Here is a 22,446-nt window from a genome sequence, read left to right as displayed (position 1 = left end):
TAAGTGCCAGCTTCCCACTTATGAAGTATCAGGTTCATTCCCCAGCCCTACGGACCTAAAAAAATATTTTTTTAATTAAAAATATATATATATCAGTTAGTCATAAATGTGAGAGCTGATTTCTGAGCTCTCAACTCAATTCCACTGGTCTATAAGTCTGTCCTTGTGCCAGTATCATGCTGTTTTAATTTTTTTGGCTTTGTAATAAGCCTTAAAATCAGGAAGTGTGAGTTCTCCAACTTCATTCTTCTTTTTCAGAATGGCTTTGGCTATTCAGGGCTCCTTTCCTTTGCATAAAAACTTGATAATTGGTTTTCTATTTCTGCTAAGGAAGTTGTTGGAATTTTGATTGGGATTGGGTTGAATCTAAAAATTGCTTTAGGTAGGAATGGCATCTTAATGATATTTAATTTTCCAATCCATGAACACAGAATATCTTCCATTTATTTAGGTCTTCTTTGTTTTCTTTTGGCAGTTTCAACTCTAATTTATTAATTTCACTAAAAAGGACTGTTTATTGTTCTAGGGGTCCAGAATTCCCAGGGGTTAAATGACCTAAGAAATAATGAATATTAACATTTTATTAGTACAACAATACTTTTCTCTTATACTATTCTCTCCTCATTTACTGTCCCTTTATGTCCCTTCACCTTCACTAAAAAAAAAGGTCCAGACTAAAATAATTCTAACTATAACTAGTAAGCATAGCACCAAAAATGTCCCTACTATGGTTTTAGAAACTCTTATTTTCGCATAATACACTGACGAGGTTGAGAAAGTAAGAACAAAAGCAGTCTCACCTTTAGTGTGACATCACAGAGTTCTCTGTTTTCATAAAATCGAAGGAGAGAACCATGAAAATCTTTCCAAGCTTCATGTGCTTCAAAGATAAAAAAGTCTTCTCCATCACCTTCACTAATTGAAGATCTATTCTTTATTTGCTGGTGCCTTTTCCCCTTTGTCAAGTGATTCCTGGCTTGTTTTGCACTCAGAGATTCTGAAGCCATTTGCAATACTCTTCTTTTAATACAGCTCTCTTCACAAACATCCCAGTTTTTTTTTTTTTAATGGTGGAGAGAAGCCAGACGGTAGATGCAACCCACCAAATTTCAGGCACTTTTCAAAATCCATTCAATTGGTATTGTCCAGTTCGCTGAGATAAAAATGAAACCACAAAAACACATAAAAACAAACTAAAAGAAAAAAACATTTGTAATTATAGTTTACTAGTACTATGTAGGTAAAACTACCACATCAACCATCACTGAAATAAAAGGAAAAGAATCAAGTAACCTTGCAGTGATTATGCTAAATATCACACAATTCACCTCTGCTAATTATTTTATATCCACGAAGGAACACTTTTAAAATAATTTGACAGCAATTCAACAGCACATGACTTTTCAAATGTAGAATGCACCTAGACAGAGAGAAAGGTTATGAACTCAAAATTTAAGTTTAGAGACTTTTTCCAGTGATGCAAGGCAAAAATAGAAGGTTATTTTGATTAAATTAAGCTTATCCTAGATTTGAAGTTAGATCATGGGTCTTCCACTTACCAATTGTATGATCCTGGGCAAATGACAACCTCCTTAAACCTCAGTAAACCCCAATCTTCTACAAAATGGAGACAACATTTATCTTACAGGAATATTTTTGAGGATTAGAGATAAATATTGCTGTATTGTTATAAAAGATCTCATTTTATTTTCACATAGGATTAGCATTCACATACAATGTCAAACTTACTTCATAAGCAAAGTATATCTGGTGACTATCCACACCACCAATAGTTCTGTGCTATAATTCTAGTTTGACAGCTGTTAAAACACCTGATTCCATCACTTACTGGCTGTGTGGTTTTTTTTTTTTTTTAAGGCTTTGCTAAGCCTCAGTTTCTTCATGTATAAACAGGATCTCTATCTATCTCTATGGACTATCCTGAGAATTATATCAAATGCAACAGTGGGTTTACACATGCCTATGGAACTATAAAACATGTTGGGAATTATTAGAGTGGAATAGTTTGCTTATTATACAGCTTTAGGAAATGATAAATAGCTTACCTAGAACATTAGTTGCATTTAAATACTGAGTTCTTTCTTGTCAACCTTATCAACAGGTCCCAGCTTTTGATAAGAACCGAAATGGTGAATGTACAATTACAGATTATAATTATTAATGTATTTTTAAAGATACTGAGGGAAACACACACTGAAGTGACCCCCAATGAGTCATGCCTTCATATAATCCCTTCCACTTGAGTGTGACAAGAACCTGTGACTTGCTTCTAACCAAAAGACTATAATAAAGGTTATGAAATGTCACTCCCTTGATTCTGAAATACTGCATTAGAGTTTGTGTAAGCAGACTGGAGTGAGAGGCTCCCCTGCTGACCCTGAAGAGGAAAACTGCCATTGAGAGGACTACATGGCAGGGAACTGTGACCAATCCCTAAGACTTAAGAGAGGATTCTACCTGACACACAGTAAAAACCTAGGGTCCTCAGTCATAGCTGCAAGTAAATAAATTTTGCCATAGTCTGGATAAGATTCTTCCCTAGTCGAGACTCCATATGAGATTATAGCCTGGCCAACAACCTGATTACGGACTGCAAGACCTTGAGAGCAGAAGACCCCACTAAGCTGTGCCCAGACTCCTGACCACCAGAAACTGAAATAATAAATGTGTGTTGTTTTAAAACCTAAATTTGTGGTAATATGTTACACAGCAATAGGTAACTACTATAGACACCTTTTGCCAGGTCCCAATTTTTATTTGAGCAAAACATCTATGGTTTAGGGACCAACTACTCTAACATCTTTTTTAAGCTCACATTCCTGCTGCAAAATCAAAACAGAAGGCAGAAATAGAAAAGAAAGCAAATTCAGGGGCCAAATAACTTTTTCTGTAAAGAGCCAGATAACAAATAATTTAGGCTTGTGGGTTTTACAGTCTTGATCACTATTCAATTTTGTCACTGCCGGGCAAAAGCAGTCACTGCTTTTTGTGACTTCAGTCACTGCAAGACATAGTTGTGGGTGCAACTGTGTTCCAATAAACCATTATTTACAAAAACAGTTGTTGAGTGGAATTTAGCACCCTGAGCAAGATGTAGACTCCAAGCAAGTTGGGAGATTTAAACCCATCTATAGATCATTTATTTATAACAAGATAATTGGTAAGTACCCCAATAAAAATTTTAGGCAAAAACTCTGGAATACTACTCAGCAACCAAAGGAATGGGCTATTGACATATGCAACAACCTGGACAGCTCAAAGAAATTATGCTGAAAGGAAAAAAGTAATTTCAAAAGATTATATACTGTATGATTACATTTGTATAACATTCTTGAAATGACAAAATTTTAGAAATGGAGAACAGACTAGTGGTTGACAGAGGCTGGGGAAAGATAAGGGGAGGGGAGCAGATGTGGCTATAAAAGGGTAGTATGAGAGAATCTAGTGATGGTATTTGGATGTTGTGCTGATCACATGAATCTACACGTGTGACAAAATTGCCAAGAATTAAATAAACACACACACACAAATGAGTACATGTGAAACAGGTGAAATCTAAGTAAGGGCAATGAATTGTATCAATATCAATTTCCTGACTGTGGTATTATTATACTATAGTTATGCAAGATGTTACCATTGGGGGAAATGGGTGAAGGATATACAAGAGCTCTCTATTATTTCTTACAACAGCAAAGGAATCTACAACTACCTCAAAAAAAAAGAAAGGCAGAGACTGTCAGAGTGGAATAATTTTTTAAAAAGACCCAATTGTAAGTTGCCTACAAGTAAAAACCCACTTTAAGTATAAAGACACAAAAAGTTAAAAGTAAAAAGAGGAAAAAGATATACCATGCTAACAATAACCAAAAGAGAACTGAAGTGGCTATATTAATATCAGACCACACAGACTTCAGAACAAAGAAAATTACCAAAGATAAAAGGACATTATATAATAACAAATAGGTCAATTCACCAAGAAGATAATAGTCCTATATGTATATGCATTTAACAAAAGAGCTTTAAATTACAGGAAGCAAAAACTGATAGAACAAAAAGGAGAAATAGATAAACTCATAATTATAGTTAAGAGACTTCAACATTCCTCTCTCAGTAATAGAACTAGTTGACAGAATCATCAATGATGTAAAAGTACAGTAGACTATCAACCAACTGTATCTAATTGACATTTATAGAACACTCCTTCCAACAACAGCAAACACATACTCTTTTCAAGTGCACATTCCCCAAGAGAGACCATATATGGGTCAATAAACAACCCTTAAATTTTAAAATAAATTACTTTGTATAAAATATTGCTTCTGACCATAATGCAATTAAACTCGAAATAAGTAACAAACAGGAAAATCTCCAAACACTTGGAAATTAAACAATGTAAAATACTTTTAGATAATCTATGGAGCAAATGGGATGTATCAAGAGAAATTAGAAAACATTTTGAACTGAACAAAATGAAAATGCAACATATCAAAATGCAGGGGATACACCAGAATATATAAAGAACTCCTACAACTCACCAAGAAAAAGACAACTCAATTTTTTAAAAAAAGCGCAAAGGACTTGAACAGAAATTTCTCCAAAGAAGATAAAAACAAATAGTCAACAAGCACATGAAAAGAGGCTCAACATCATTAGCCATTAAGTAAATGGAAATCAAAACCACCATCAGACACCACTTCACATCAACTAGATGACTATTATTAAAAACAAACAAACAAACAAAAAACCCCAGAAAATAACATGTGTTGGCAAGGATGCAGAGATTTTGGAACCCTTGCATATTACTGGCAGAAATGTAAAATGATGCAGTCACTATGGAAAACAGTTTGGTGTTTTCTCAAAAAGTTAAACATAGAATTACCATATGACCCAGAAATCCCACATCTAGATGCACACTCAAAATAACTGTAAGTAGGTACTCAAATATTTATACACCAATGGTCACTGAAGCACTATTCACAATAGCCAAAAGGTGGAAACAACCCGAGTTCATTAACAGATGAATGGATAAACAAAATGTGGTATATCCATACAATAGAATAATATTAAACCATAAAATGGAATGAAGCTCTGATACATGCTATAGCATGGATTAAACTTGAAAACACTGTGCCAAGTGAAATAAGCCAGGTACAAGAAGACAAATATTGTAGGATACCACTTAAATGAAATATCTATTTATTGATGCAGAAAAGGCATTTAACAAAACTCAAATTCCATTTAAGAGAAAAATTCTCACTTGGAATAAAGGGAACTTCTTCAACCTTATAAAGAGCATCAACAAAAAACCTACAGCTAGCATCATACTCAATGGTACAAGATTGAGTGCTCTCTCACCAATATCAGAAACATGGCAAGGATATCCACTCTCATCATTCTTATTCCACATCATACTGAAAGACTCTGTAGTATAGTGAGGCAAGAAAAAGAAATAAAAGACACACACATTTTTGAAGAAAACTTCCTCTATTCACAGACACTGTTGTCTATATATTAAAAAATCAATACCTAGAAGTTAACAAATAAGAATCAAATTTCTATATATTAGCAATGTACAATTGGAAATGGAAATTTAAAAAGCAATACCAATTACAACAATGGCTCAAGAAAAATAATGTGCTTAGTAGGTATAAATCTAACAAAATATGCACAGGAGCTATATGGTAAAAGTCACAAAACACTGATGAAAGAAATTTAAAAACTAAATAAATGAAGATATATAACAGGTCCATAGACCCAAAAAGCCAACATGGTAAACATGTTGATTCTCTACAAAATGACCTCGAGGTTTAAAGCAATTCCAATAAAAATTGCAACAAGATTATTTGAAGATCAAGTCAAGCTAAATCTAAAATGTATAATGAAAGGCCAAGGAAATAAAATACATAGAACAATTTTGAAACAGTAAGGTTTTAGAAATCACTATACATGATTCTAAAACTGAATAAAGCTACAGTAGTCAAGATAGAGTGGTACATGCCTTGAGCAACAAAATAAAGGGATATCAGATATGGAGCAACTGAAACACTCATACACTGCTGATCAGAACGCAAAATGGTACGTGGTCTATGCTGTTAAGAGTATTTTGCAAATGAAATTGAATTACAGAAAAAAATACGTGAAAAAACAAGTTTCCTAAATTCTCCCCTCTAGAATCAGTTATGCTTTCTGATTCTCCTACTCCTCCAAGTAGCAATACCATTTTTTCCATTACCCTAGTTCAAAACCATGGCCACTTTGAATCCTCTCAACTGTCACAACTATCAGTTTTAATTTCCCCGGATTCTACTTGAGAATATTTCTCTCTAATTCATACTTTTCTTTCTGTTCTTATCAAGACTACTCTAGTTCAGACCCACATCATATCTTATCTGGATTATAATAGTCCCTGTTAACCATTCACCACACTCCCTTCACCCCATCCTTAAACATCAAGGGCAATACTGCCAGATGTCTCTAGTTTTAATTGCCACTTCCAAATTGCTTACTGTTTGTTTAGTGTATGGTGCCACTGAAGGTCATCCATGCTCTCATTCCAGGCTACCTACCAGTCTCTCCTTAAGTTTTGACATAAGGCAGGGTAGAGGGAGGGAAACAAGCTTGTTTATTAAACAAGTATGGGCCACATACTGTGCTAGAAATTTTACATACACTCTCCTTTAATTATAACTTACATTCAGAGGGCCTAACCATCACTGACTTGCCCAAAGTTACATAGCTAGGGTTTCAATCCGGGTCTAATTAAGTTCATTCTTTCTCTAGAACATCACAGACATGACTATTCAGTTTTCCTCATATATATATATATATACACAATTATTCAAGCTATTCTGTGAGGGAATGCTGTCAAGGCCCAGCTGTTTGTTTAATGATTAAAAGTGATGAACACACAACTATGTGATTATACCAAATATCATTGATTGTACTTTGGATAATTGTGGGCTTTATTAAAATGTATCAATAAAATTGATTTGTTTAAAAAAAAAGTGATGTTTGTTTCAAGAACCATTTTCTAATTCTCCCAATGGGATGTGATCTCTCCATCCTTTGAACTCCCATAGTACTCTGTACTTCTGACTCATTTTCTTCATTCTATTCGTGTTTTAGAGTTATCTGCTTAATATAGTGTAAGCTCTTTGAGAAAACTATTTTAAAAACATCTATGTATCTTGCCCATAATTAGCAGAGAACGTGGTTTGTGAACGAATGAATTACCGTGATTTTTGTGGGCTGCATTGGGTTTTGTTTCATTTTTAATTAAAAAAAAACTGGATCAAGTATTCATTACTAATTAGTCTTGTGCACCTTCTTTCACCTAGAATTTTCATACCATATTTTGTGCCATAAGTATCAAGAGTATTATGACAGGCATCACTAGTACTTTATTTTTAATCTTTACTCAGTTTAAATACATACATATTTCCTATAACAAACTATTCTAGTTTCTGTCCAGTGAGAAGTTTTACTTATTATAGTTGCAACAAAATTATTTCCTTTGTCAGAGGACTGCTTCTATAAAAAGGGCATAATAAGTAGTCATTTTTGTAATTTTCAAAAGATAACAATTCAAAAACTTTCTATACCAAATGCTCTTAAAATGGTGTATTCAAAGAATGCAATCTTCTCAGAATTTAAAAATTCTATTATATGTAATAGAACAGAAAGACAGGAGTACGTAAAGAATATCTACTTTCAGACAGTTTACTCTGCTATGGAGTTTAGCAAACTTTGGTACTTATAAAGACTGTATATTAGTATCAATGGAAAGTATAGCTCAGTCTAAATTCCAATTTAGAATTCTTTAAAGATATAACTAAGTTTCAGACTTTCAGGGAGAAAAAAAAATATGGTATTCTCTCTCCTCCAAATATATTAAGAGACTAAAAACACCAGAAAAAAGAGAGATGGTCCATAGAAGTTTATTTCTTTTATACCCTGGCATGTCATGACTCTGAAGCATATAAGAAGTTGAAGCAATTTTTTAACTCCCTTAAGTGCCAGTGAAGTCATATTAACAAAAGAGGAAGTACTGAAGCAAAAGTACTTCAAACAGAGGCAGACAGATTTTACTTCTTCACTGGAGAAAATATATAACAAAAGTGATGTGTTTTTACATGTAAACACAATTTACAGTGAATTACAGAAAACAGGACTGACAGCAAAAATAGAAAGATACTACTATGCTAAGCCAGTCTACTTTAATAATGTCTCTTTTTCTCTAACTTTCTTGCACTTATTGACTATATCACATTTTAGGGTATAATATCAATGCATAATAATAGTATGCAGAATATTGTACTATACCATATTATATTATATGTATTGGATTATACTCATAGCTAAGCACTTTTGCAGGCAGAGAGTGACTCATTTATACAACACATTAACCAGAAGAGTACTAAGACGAAATAGAGACTCCCAATGGCATTTTGAAAGAACCTCTGAAAAACTCAATGCTATAATACAGTAGCTGCACAGACCAATTACAGGCAGCAAGTGTTATTATGTGCATTCTTCTTAAAACGAACTTCAGTTAGATGAAGAGTTTAGATAATACAAAATACTACATTTTATAGCAGTATCTGATTACGTTTAGAGCTATATTAGAAAGCTGGTTGATCATGTATGTGCACTTATCAAAATTAACACAAGTATTTTTGTGAAAAAGTATGGTAAATCCTACCTCATGCTATAAAAAGCAAAACCTGACTGTAATTCTGCTATTTTACTTCTCTGCCTCTGCTCAGGACAACCTATCTTTTCAAAATGCCTTTCACTACCGCCTCCTTCTTTTCAGTTGACTCACTTATAATTTAAGATTCAACTACTTAAGAAAGCCATCCCTGAAAATCTCCTTTATCCCTCACTGAAGTTGGGTATACTTCCTCTGTTCTCCCACAACGATCTGATAATATCTTTTTCATTGAACTTATCATAAAGTACACCATACATAACTTCTGGTCAAATTTATAATACTTGTAATAACTGTCTACTCACGGTTGGTCTTCATTGTAACACTATATAAACCGCTACATACAGATCCAATGTTGAGCACAATACACATCAATCCATAATACACACAGATATTTTTGCAATGAATGTATAGATTAATTACAGGCACTAGAGGTTATTTTTCTACTATGCAAATCAATGTATACTTAAATTATTTTAGCTAAACTAAGATTACATTCAGGATATAGTCTTTTAATCATAATCAGATACATATTTTAACAGACACATCAAAATTTTTCAATCATTTTATTTCAAATGTGAATTTTTTCTTAAAATTTCTTCTTTTACTTTTAAGTCAGAAAAAAACTAGGTTATTCTGATTATTTCCTCTCATTTACAAAAGCAAAATGTAAGCGATTTTAAATATTACATCAAATAGTCTGAAAGAAAATATATTATGCAGAGAATCTGCTGCCTTAACTGGATGATAATGTCAATAGTTTCTACTAAGTCAAAATACACCATGACTTCCATTTATTTACCATGACTTAAATGTTTCTCTTATTATTAGCATGTATTAGATATCACTGCTATCAAAGTCTGCTATTGTTAAGGGCTAATATCATTTCTAGGGTCTACAAACATTTTCACTACACTGAATACTTTGTAAGATGTTTCTATTTGTGAGCCTGTTTCATGAAAAAGGCATTCCATTGGGGAGCAGATGTGGTTCAAGCAGTTGAGTGCCCACCTTCCACATGGGAGGTCCCAGGTTTGGTTCTTGGTACCTCTTAAAGAAGACAAACAATGAGCAGACAAAGAGTAAAAAACAACAGGCAGACAAAGAGCAAAAAACAATGAGCAGATAATAAGCATAAGCAACAAGCAAAAACCACAAGCAAACAGACAGAAGAGGGCGCTGTTTGCACCTGGGCAGGAGGGGAGGCATTCCATTGACATGTCACAGTAATTATTTCTTTGTTTGAACTGGACCACTTAGTTTATTATAGTCATAATGGTCTGAAAGTCTACTATAAAATAGTAATAAAAGCACCTGAGTTTTATCTATATATGTGGACTACTTGTGTAAACCCCCTTTTAGAAGGGGTTCTGCATTACTCAATATTTTCATTTGAGAATGTCACAGAAGGTACAGGGTACAGGGTTACACTTAAGATAATAAACGATAATTCTCTGAATAAAAATATAAAGCATACCAGTTAATAAATTTGCTAATGCTTCCAAGTTCCAAAGGATCAGGTATTTCCCATTCAACATATAAAACAAAACGAAAAACACAAAGCTGAATTTATGACGTACTTAAGGGAGCGCTTGCCAGTCAGGCATAGTCTCTATAAGCAGGGCACACTGCTGATCTTGTATCTAGTTTGAGGGGAAGTGTGGAGTTCAGGAATTGATGAACTTTCAGAGGCTTAGAAGCATGATTACTCGAAGGGCTGTCAAAATCGTGTTTACTGAGGCAAACTGTCCTTGACTGATTAAACTAGTTTAAACCAACTTCAAAGAATTGTCATTTATTGATTAATTAGGCTTAAAACCAGTTCTGGTGACTTGTTGTTACCATAGCTACACAAGGATCAATCGTGCTAAGAGTTTGGGAACTCCTTTTTTTGTTTGTTTTTTTTAGGAGGTATTGGGGATTGAACCTAGGACCTTGTACACAGGAAGCAGGCACGCAATCACTTGAGCTACATCTGCTCCCCAGGAACTTCTTATTTTCACAAAATAAGCAAGATAAAACATAAATGAAGTGTTCAGAAACTTTTACAGCAAAGTTATATTTGACAGAGTAATTTTACATATGGAGTCTAATAAAAAAACGGAAGTTTGTATTTTTTTTCATTTCATCTTTCTAGTAATTCATTTTTGTTGTCTTTTACAAAAGTAATGGTCGACAAACTGGTTTTTCACCAGTTTCAGAAGCACAACTTTATGAGAAAGGCAGATACCCATAAAAGAGACTTTATATATCTGTATTTTACTACTAAGATACACGCAAGGACTGCACATAACACAACAAGCAAGTAAGCACCAGCATCAAAACTTGAAAGGTGGTGATGCTGGTGGCTTAGAAGAAAATCCCTCAAAGAAGACACTTTGAAAGCATACATAGAAAAATAGCAGATCTTATGGGACTGAAAGGTGCAACAAATGAAATTTAAAAACACTGGAATCATATAGTAGCATATTTGAGGAGGCAGAAAGATTGGTGAACTTGAAGAAATGGCCTCTGAAAATGAACATACGAAAGAAGAGATGAAAAAAAGAATGAAAAAATTGAACAAGGTCTCAGGGAACTAAATGACAGCAAAAGACATGCAAACATGTGTGCCATGGGTGTCCCAGAAGGAGAAGAGAAGGTAAAAGAGGCAGAAGGAATATTTGAAGAAATAATAGTAGAAAATTTTCCAACCCTATTGAAGGACATAGATATCCAAGTCCAAGAAGCACAACATACTCCCATCCGAAAAAATCCAAACGGACCAACTCCAAGACACATACTCGTCAGAATGTCTGAGAGCAGCAAGAGAAAAGCAATGCATAACATACAAGGGATACCCAATAAATTAAGTGCTGTTTTCTCACGAGAAACCATGGAGGCAAGAAGACAGTGGTCTGATATATTTAAGATATTACAAGAGAAAAACTTCCAGCCAAGAATCTTATATCCAGGAAGACTGTCTTTCAAAAATGAGGGTGAGATTAGAATATTCATAGATAAACAGAAACTGAGAGAATTTCTAAGCCAGAGACCAGATTTCCAGGAAATACTAAAGGGGGTGCTGGAGCCTGAAAAGAAAAGACAGGAGAGAGAGGCCTGGAACAAAGTCTAGAAATGAAGATTATATCAATAAAAGTAACTAAAAGTGTCAAAAGAGAGGTAAAAGTAAAACATGACAGATAAAACTCAAATAGTCAGGAATAAACTTAACCAACGATGTAAAGCACCTGTATTCAAAAACTGCAACTCAATGTTAAAAGAAATTTTAAAAAGCCTAAATAACTGGAAGAACATTCCCTGCTCATGGATTGGAAGACTAAATATCATTAAGATGTCAATTCTATTCAAATTGATACACAGATTCAATGCAATCCTGATAAAAAGTCCACCGGCATTAAAAAAAATTTGAAAGCACTATCATCAAATTTACTTGGAAGGGTAAAGGGTCTTGAATAGCCAGAAACATCATAAAAAGGAAAAGCAAACCCTCATCTCCAGACTTTAAATCATTATACCAAGCTATAGTAGTAAAAACAGCATGGTACTGCCATAAAGACAAACACATAGACCAATGGAACTACATTGATGGTTCAGAAACAGACCCTCACATGTACAGTCAAGTGATTTTTGACTAGCCTGTCAAACCCACACAGCTCAGGCAGAACAGTTCATTCAACAAATGGTGCAGAAAGAATTGGATATCCATAGCCGAAAGAAGGAAAGAGGACCCCAATTTCACACCTTAACCAAAAATTAACTCAAAATGGATCAAAAACCTAAAATAAGAGCAAGAACCATAAAACTTCTAGAAGAAAATGTAGGAAAATAGCTTCAAGACGTGGTGGTAGGTATGGATTCTTAAAGGAGCTAAGAGGAAGACTGAGATGGATTACTGATGTTTAATGTATGTAGAAGTTTTAATTAGCTTTACTGTAAAATTGTGGAAATGTATAGAGTGGATGGTAACATACAGTGAGTAACAGCAGCTAGTTTATAAATGGGGATGTGGCTGAAAATGGTAGTCTAGGTATGTAAATGCCAACTGATGGAATGCTAGAGAATAATATAAGAACTGAACAGCACAGTAAACCAAGAGGTGGATGAAAACTGTGGTTGATGGTACAGATGCAAGAGTGTCCTTTTTGAGCAAGAGCAAATGTACATCACTACTGCAGGGTGTTGGGAATGTGGAGAAGCATGGGAAAAATACAGCTGGAGTGACCTATAGACCGTAGTTAGCAGCCATAATATAATATTCTTGCATCTATATGAAAGATGTACTGTGTTGATAATGAGGCAGCATAGAAAATGTGAGCCAAATGTACACTATGGACATACAATAAGACGATATTATCTATCTGTAGCAAATATTCCACCACAGTGTGGTATGTTGATGGAGGGGTGTTGTTTGGGAATTCTCCACATGTGCGTGATTGTTTTATAAGTTTACAACTTCTGTCATAAAAAAATATATTTTAAAAAATAATAATAGGGTGGGTTGGGGGAAAAACACACCAAATGTAAGATAAGGATTATGATAAGTAGTAAGATTTTGACAACATTCTTTCATAATTTGTAACAAATATTATACGACAATGCAAGGTGTTGGTGGAGGGTTGATGGATGGATGGGACCCCTGTATGATGTTATGCATGTTTGCTTTTTAAGTTCATAACTTTTACTATATACTTGTTTATATATGTTCATATATAAATGATATAAAGATAATAATAATAGGATAGGTTGGGGGAAAATACTTTGGTTAGAAGTAATATTTTGACAATGCTCTTTAGTTAGAAATATTTAATAACAATGCAAGTTATTGGTGGTAGGGTGAGTTATGAGAGTCCTGTATGATGTTCTATATGTTTGTTTTGTAAGTTCACAGCTATTATTATACACTTATTATTTATGCATGATTATGTATGAGTGATATACTTCAATAAATTAATTAAAAATATATATATAAAAACAAAAAAGAAAATTCCTCAGAAGATGATAGGGCACTCTTAAGAAAGGCTGCATCATCAGTGCTCTTAATGTACTGAAAGATTATACTGTATGGAAAAACAACAACATGACTGTGTTGAAGTCTTCTGAATGTGAAGAAGTTTTATGAATACTTGAGCTTTTCTGGTACTTGAATTTTCCTTTTTTGTGTATATACAAGAGTAATCTTATTTTTAAAAATCTATGTGTAAAACAAGTCCAAAAGAATAATAAGATTAATAAGACATGACATAATATTCTCTGTCATTAAGGAAACTGAATCATCTAACAGGAAACACAAACAGATAATAATATGGTAAAGGCAATAAGATATATATATATATATATATATATACATACATAAACACAAACACACAGGGTAATATGTGAGAATCTACACTAGCCTGGATGCTTAAGAAGGCTCCCCATGGAATGTGAAATCTCAGCTCACAGATACTCAAATTTCCCATTCCACTCTATACAAGTATAATAATCAAGTCTTACATATTCTTCCTAAATTTCTCTCATTTAGTCTGGCCTTGACTCTCTAGGCCATACCACTTTAGTCACAGCTCTCATTTATCTCACAACTATTTTTAGACTTCCTAACATCCTTGTCTCTCACCAATATGTTCTTCTTACTGCTGTCTGCTATTTTCACCAAACTCAAATCTGATTACATGACTTCACTGTTTAAAAACCTCCAATGATAATGTAATGATAAACAGAAAAAATTAGACACAAACTGTATGATCCCTACTTTGTAAATATGTGTATGTCATAGGTTTTCAAGTATAAGATGGTACAATTACTGTTTTGGAATCAGTTAATGGAATGATTCCGAAAGCCAAGATTATGGGGAGATTTGTGAAGGAAAATAAGAAAACTTAAGTTCAAAATGGGCCACAGGAATTTGAAGGCATGGGCCATACAAATTTTATTCTTGAAACTTCAAATTCTAGCTAGCATGCATGTTTAGCCAGGTTAAATATTCTTATATATTGAAGACATTTTTAGTAGTTTGATGATGATTATATAATGATTATATGGTATACTTATTGATTTTGTATGACTTGAAAAAGAAGGAGCAAATGTCAGTTTTGATTCACATGGCATAGTCTGCTGCCCATACCTGCAGCTCCATTCCTGCCCCAGGTAGGGGAGGAAGGGGGCATGAAGCTTCATCAGTCTCTCCAGGCAACCACAGATGGTCTTGGCTGGCATGGCCTGGATTACTGCAGCTCTGTTCCTACCCCTGGCAGGGGAGAAAAGTAGAGGCTTCACTGGTTCCTGGAGTAATGGGGGCAGCTTCAGCCTCCATAGCTAACAGTACCAACCGCATCTTCAGATCCTAATCTACACCCAGCAAGGGACAAAGGACAAGTAACAGGACCATTGACCATGAGGTGCAGCAGTGCTCAGAGATGTATTCACCAAATGCAATGAATGTCTCATGATGAGGGAGGAGGTTGTTGTTATGCGGGGAGGAGTGGGGTGAGAGGGTTGGGGGGTGTATGGGGACCTCATATTTTTTTAATGTAACATTAAAAAATAAAGACAAAAAAAGAAAAGAAAAAGAGCTCAAAAAACTCAGAATGGTTAAACACAAGCCATTATAAAGTTTCAAAATAAGTTGAACCAAGTATCAAAGAGGGGCTGTAGCACAAAGCCAATCAAGAAAGCCCTAGACTAGCTGGCCCAGGCACAGTGCTGATGCGCGCAAGGAGTGCTGTGCCATGCAGGGGTGTCCCCCAAGTAGGGGAGCCCCACGCGCAAGGAGTGCACTCCGTAGGGAGAGCTGCCCAGCGCGAAAGAAATTCAGCCTGCCCAAGAATGGCACCACACACACGGAGAGCTGACACAACAAGATGACGCAACAAAAAGAAATACAGATTCCCGGTGCCGCTGATAAGGATAGAAGTGGTCACAGAAGAACATGCAGTGAATGGACACAGAAAGCAGACAACTGGGGGGGAGGGGAAATGGGAGAGAAATAAATAAAAAATAAATCTTTAAAAAAAAAAAAAGAAAAAAAAGAAAGCCCTAGACAAAAGGGAGAAACTAAGCCCAGAATAAATACATCAAGTAAATCAGATGCCAAGACACCAACAAAAAAGTATATGCCATAAGAAGAAACAGGAAGATATGGCCCAGTCAAAGGATTAAACTAAGCCTGCAGATGACATAAAGAAATTGAGGGAAACGGACTTTGGCCCAGTGGTTAGGGCGTCCGTCTACCATATGGGAGGTCCGCGGTTCAAACCCCGGGCCTCCTTGACCCGTGTGGAGCTGGCCATGCGCAGTGCTGATGCGCGCAAGGAGTGCCGTGCCACGCAAGGGTGTCCCCCGCGTGGGGGAGCCCCACGCGCAAGGAGTGCGCCCGTGAGGAAAAGCTGCCCAGCGTGAAAAAGAAAGAGCAGCCTGCCCAGGAATGGCGCCACCCACACTTCCCATGCCGCTGACGACAACAGAAGCGGACAAAGAAACAAGACGCAGCAAATAGACACCAAGAACAGACAACCAGGGGAGGGGGGGGAAATTAAATAAATAAATCTTAAAAAAAAAAAAAAAAAAAAAGAAATTGAGAAAAGCGATGCATCACATACAAGTGATACCCAATAAAATTAAGTGCTGATTTCACATCAGAAATCATAGAGGCAAGAAGGCAGTGGTATGATATATTTAAGATACTAAAAGAGAAAAACTGCCAGCCAAGAATCTCATATCTGCAAGATTATCTTTCAAATATGAGGATGATTTAGAATATTCACAGATAAGTATAGTCTGAGAGACTAGCTTTGCAGGATATACTAAATGGAGTGCTACAGTCTGAAAAGAAAAGAAAGGAGAGAGAGGCTTGAAAGAGTATCTAGAAATGAAAATTACACAAGTAAAAATAAGTAAAAGTATATTAAAAAAAAAGTGGTGAAAATAAGATATGACAGATAAAACCCAAAGCTCAAAATGGGTGAAGTGGAAGCAGATGTGGCTCAAGCAGTTGAGCACCTCCATATGGGAGGTCCTGGGTTCAGTCCCCAGTGCCTCCTAAAAGCAAAAATATAAACAACAAGCAAACAAATGGAAAAACAACTCAGGGGAGCTGATGTGGTTGAGTGTTAGCTTTCCCCACATGAGGGCTGGGGTTCGATTCCCAGCCCCAGTACCAAAAAAAAAAAAAAAAAAAAAAAGGTTAGGTAAGAACTGCCTTTACAGTAATGACATTGAATGTTAAACAGATTAAACTGCCCAATTAATAATAAAAGACACATTACTGTCAGAATCAATAAGAAAATGTGAGTCATCTATATGCTGTCTACAAGAGACTTACCTTAGACCAAGGAAGCTAACAGACTAAAAGTGAAAGGCTGGAAACAGGTATTCCATGCATGCAATAACCAAAAAAAAAAAAAAGCTGGAGTTGCTATACTTATATCAGATGAAATAGACTTTAAAACCAAAGCTGTTATTAGAGACAAGGAAGAACATTATATATTAATAAAATGGGGACTTCACCAGGAAGAAATAACAACCATAAATGTAAATGCACCTAACCAGGATGCTCCAAATTACATGAGGTGAACACTGGCAAAACTGAAGGGAGAAATAGAGGTCTCTATGATAACAGTTGGAGACTTCAATACACCACTCTCATCATTGGACAGACCATTTGGGCAGAGGATCATTAAAAAAACAGAAAGCTTGAATAAAATGATAAATGAACTAGACCTAACAGACATACACTGAACACTGCACCCCAAAACAGCAGGATATACATTTTTCTCAAGCGCTCGTGGATTTTTCTCCAGGATAGACCGTATGTTGGGTCACAAAACAGATCTCAAGAAATTTAACAAGATAGAATTATAAAAGTCACTTTCTCTGAATATAATTAACGAAGCTAGAAATCAGCAACAGACAGAAAAGATAAATTCACAAATATATGGAGATTAAACCACACATTCTTAAATAATCAATGGGTCAAGGAAGAAACTGCAGAGAAATCAGTAAATGTCTTCAGATGAATGAAAATGAAAACACAACATATGGGACGCAGCGAAGGCAACACTGAGTCTTAGTTTTCACATTAAAAAAGAATAAAGAGCTAAATTCAATAACCTAACTATACAAGTGGAGGAACTAGGGAAAAAAAACTCAGCAAACTATTCCCTAAGCAAGCAGAATGAATAAAATAACAAAGATCAGAGCAGAAATAAATGAAATTAAGAACAAAAAAATAGAATTAACAAAATCAAAAGTTGGTTCTTTGAGAAGATTACAAAATTGACAAACTCTTAGCTAGACTGACAAAGTAAAAAAGAGAAAAGACGCAAATAAACAAACAAAAAGAAATGAAAACTAGGACATTACTATAGACCCCACAGAAATAAAGAGATCATAAGAGGATATTATGAAAAACTATACGTCAACAAACTAGACAGGGTAGATGACATGGAAAAATTCCTAGGAACATATGAACAACCTACACTGACCCTAGAAGAGATAGAACACCTCAACAAACCAATCACAAGTAAGGAGATTGAAATAGGCATCAAACAACTTCTCAAAATGAAAAGCCCAGGATCAGATGACTTCACAGATAAATTCTACCAAGCAGGAAAAGAAGATTGAATACAAATCTAACTCAAACTCTTCCAAAAAAATTGAACAAGAAGGAATGCTACCAACCACAGTCTATGAAGTCAATATCACCCTAATATCAAAGCCAAGTAAAGATATTACAAAAAAAGAAAATTACAGGCCCATTTTACAGATGCAAAAATCCTCACCAAGCTACTTGTTAATCGAATCCCACAACATATTAAAAGAATTATTCATCATTATCAAGTGAGTTTTACAACAGGCGTGCAAGGGTGGTTCAACACTAGAAAATCAATCAGTGTAATACATCACACTAATAAATCAAAGAAGAAAAATCATAGATCATCTTGATTGATGCAGAAAATGCATTTGACAAAATACAGCATCCCTTCTTAATAAAAATGCTCCAAAAGATAGGAATAGAAGGAAACTTCCTCAATATCATAAAGGGCATATATGAAAAACCCACAGCTATATATTGCACTCAGTGGTTAAAGACTGAAAGCTTTTCCACTGAGATTGGGAACAAGACAAGGATGCTGACTGTCACCACTGTTGTTCAATGTAGTGCTAGAGGTTCTAGGCAGAGAAACAAGGTAAGAAAAAGAAATAAAAGATGTCCTAATTGGAAAGGGAGAAGTAAAATTTCACTATTTGCAGATGATATGATCCTATACCTATAACGCCCTGAAAAATCTACAACAAAGCTACTAGAGTTAATAAGGGAATTCAGAAGAGTGGCAGGATACAAAATTAATATACAAAAATCTACAGAGTTTCTATACACTAGTAATGAGCAATCTAAAGGAGGAAGTCAGGAAAAAAATTCCATTTACAATAGCAACTAAAAGAATCAAATATTTAGGAATAAAATAAACCAAGGATGTAGTGCATTTATATTCAGAAAACTATAATGCATTGCTAAAAGAATCAAAGAAGACTGAAATAAATGGAAGAACATTCTGTGTTCATGGATTGGAAGGCTAAATACAGTTATAATGTCAATTCTACCCCAAATTGGTATACAGATTCAATGCAATCCCAATAAAAATTCCACCAACCTTTTTAAAAGAAATTGAAAACACAATTATCAAATTTACTTGGAAGGGTAAAGGGCCCCAAATGGCCAGAAACATTTAAAAAGAAAGAACAAAATTGGAGGACTCTCACATCCAGACTTTAAATTATAGCTACAGAGGTAAGAACAGCATGGTACCGGCATAAAGACAGACATATAAATCAATGGAACTGAATTGAAGGTTCAGTAACAGACCCTCACATCTATGGTCATTTGGTTTTTGACAAGGCTGTCAAGCCCACCCAGTTGAGTCAGAAGAATCTATTCAACAAATGGTGCAGGGAGAACTGGATATCCATATCCAAAAGAAAGAGGACCCCTATCTCACATCTACACAAAAATTAAATCAAAATGGATCAAAGACCTAAATATAAAAGCTAGAACCATAAAGATCCTAGAAGAAAATGTAGGGAAACATTTTCAAGACCTGGTGGTAAAAAAAAAAAAAAAAAAAGAACTGGTGTAGATGGTAGATTCTTAACCTTACACTGAAAGCACGGGCAACAAAAGAAAAAATGGATTAAAGGGACTTCTTCAAACTTAAACACTTTTGTGATTCAAAGGATTTTGTCACGAAGGTATAAAGGCAGCCCACTCAATGGAAGAAAATATTTAGAAACCACATATCTGATAAGGGTTTGATCTCCATGCTATAAAAAGAGATCATACAACTCAACAATAGAAGAGCAAGCAATCCAATTTAAAATGGTCAAAAGACTTAGACATTTCTCCAAGGAAGAAACACAAATGGCAAAAAAGTACATGAAAAAATGTCCAATATAGTTATTAGGGAAATGCAAATCAAAGATACAATGAAATACCATCTCATAACTCACAGAATGTCATCATTAAAAGAACAAAAACTGTAAGTGCTGGAGAGGATGTAAGAAATATGAACACTTCTTCACTGTTACTGGGAATATAGAATGGTGCAGCCTCTGTGGAAAACAGTTCGGCAGCTCCTTAGGAAGCTAAATAAAAAACTGCTGTATGATCCAGCAATCCCTCTACTAGGAATATATCCAGAAGAACTGAAAACAGGGATGTGAACAGACATTTGCACACCAATGTTCATAGCAGCATTATTCACATTTATTGTTGCCAAAAGGTGGAAACACCCCAAGTGTCCATCAAGTAATGAGTAAACAAAATGTGATACATACACCCAATGGAATACTATGCTGCTGCAAGAATGACATTGTGACATATATGATAAGATTGATGAACCTTGAAGACATGCTAAGTGAAATAAGACAGACATAAAAGGACAAATACTATATGGTCTCACTAATATGAACTAAATAAGAAGCATACACACACAGTTAAAACCTAGAGTACACATTACTAGTAGATAGGGTGAGTGATGAGAAGGAGTACTGGTGCTTATGTATGTAGAATTTTCAACCAACTTGACTGTAAAAGCGTGGAAGTAGATAGAGTTTATGGTAACACATTACAGTGAATATAACTAACATGGCTGATTTATAAATGGGATTGTGGCTGAGAGGGGTAGTCTAGGGATGTAAATGTCAATTGAAAGAAAGCTAGAGAATAATCTAGGGACTGAATAACATAGCAAACCTGGTGGTGGATGAGGATTGTGGTTAGCAGGACAAGTAAAAGAATGTTCTTCTATGAACCAGAACAAATGTGTATCACTAATACCAGGTGGTAAAAATATTCTGATGCATGGGAAAAATACAATTAACATAATTTATGGACTATCGTTAACAACAATATTGTAATATTCTTACATCAGTGTCAAAGAAGGCACTATATCAATGCTAAGGATCAATAATACAGGAGTATGAAATTTTTTGTTTTGGACGAAGGAAAACATTTAAAAATTTACTGAGTGATTACTACAGAACTCTGATAAAAGTGAGAGTAACATGGTATAGCAGAAATAACAGCAATGACATTATACCACAATTGACAGTGAAAATCCAGGAAAATCAGATTTTAACTGGGAAGTTACCTAATCTCTCTGAGTCTCAGTTTCTTCATTTATAAAAGAACAGTGCTGGCCAAGGTCAGAGGTCATCAAACTTTTCCTGAATACAGTCAGATATTTTAGACTTTGTGGCCATATCTAACACAAGGGACTTAAAGTAGTATGTAATAGCAGAGATTAGAGAGTGAGACAGTTTTGAGATTCTCTAGTCTAGAAAAAGCTGTGAAACCTTGGCCAAAGCACTAAAATCACTATGAACCTCAGCTTTCTTTTAAGGTTGGTGTTAAGATAAAATGTAGTTAACATACATAAAGTACTTAGCACTATAACTAGTACACGGTAAACATTCAATAAATAGACATCATTATCTTTATAAATGATGTGATCCTGAGTCTTTGGTCAGAACACAATCCTCCAATCAAGGATTTTTCAAACAAAGTAATAAAATAATGCATTACCGTGATCTGCATTAGTATACATATTTCAGGTACCCACTATAGCAAACAATAAGGACTGCCTATTTACCTTGTCTTCCTATTGTTTCTTTTTTCTTTAAATGATAATAGCAACATTAATTGGGTGCTTATTATCTACTTACTGGCTATATAACCTTGATTAATCTTTCTTGTGCCTGTTTCTTCAACTAAAAAAAATCAGAAAAATAACAGCACCAACTTCATAAGATTATTACAAGGATTAAATGAATTAATCAACTGTCTGGCACACAGTGAATCCTATATAAGCAACTGCTATTATTTCAGTTAAATACTTTACATTTATTAATTTCAATCCTCAGGACAACCCAAATAGGTTAGAAAAGTTATGAAGCCTACTGCAGCAATTTGGTATTTATGAATTCCAAAAATAGATACTGGATTATGTTTGTAAATTGGTCTGTTCCTCTGGATATATTAGATTGTATTGGATTCAGAGGTTTCACTTTTACTTAGTTAAAATTATGATTTAGGCTTTGACTGGGCCACATCAGCAGGATGTTAGTCCCCGACCCCTTGGTGGGCAGGAACTCACAGAGAAAAGACATAGCAGAGAACAGAGTTTAGAGTTTTTAAGCTGGAGCCCAGGAAGTAAATC

General features: G+C 34.9%; 1 protein-coding gene across 3 annotated transcripts in view; it reads right to left on the bottom strand.

Annotated features, from left to right (window-relative positions):
- KLHL8 (kelch like family member 8) overlaps positions 1 to 22,446 on the bottom strand; it is an 84,283-nt gene that overhangs the window by 54,002 nt on the left and 7,835 nt on the right. For 2 of the 3 annotated variants that reach the window (XM_058295820.2, XM_071215622.1), the window contains exon 2: positions 801 to 1,153. The exons of the other annotated variant lie outside the window; for it this stretch is intronic. In XM_058295820.2, coding sequence (XP_058151803.1) covers positions 801 to 1,007 — 207 coding nt within the window. In that variant the 5' untranslated portion in view covers positions 1,008 to 1,153. The remainder of the gene's footprint in view (positions 1 to 800; positions 1,154 to 22,446) is intronic. 3 annotated transcript variants of the gene reach the window in all.

Source organism: Dasypus novemcinctus, chromosome 1 (genome assembly GCF_030445035.2).
Source record: "Dasypus novemcinctus isolate mDasNov1 chromosome 1, mDasNov1.1.hap2, whole genome shotgun sequence".
In the NCBI taxonomy this organism is placed as follows: domain Eukaryota; kingdom Metazoa; phylum Chordata; class Mammalia; order Cingulata; family Dasypodidae; genus Dasypus; species Dasypus novemcinctus.
The sequence above is the reverse complement of the archived record's forward strand: the minus strand, read 5'-3'. Positions and strand labels throughout refer to the sequence as shown.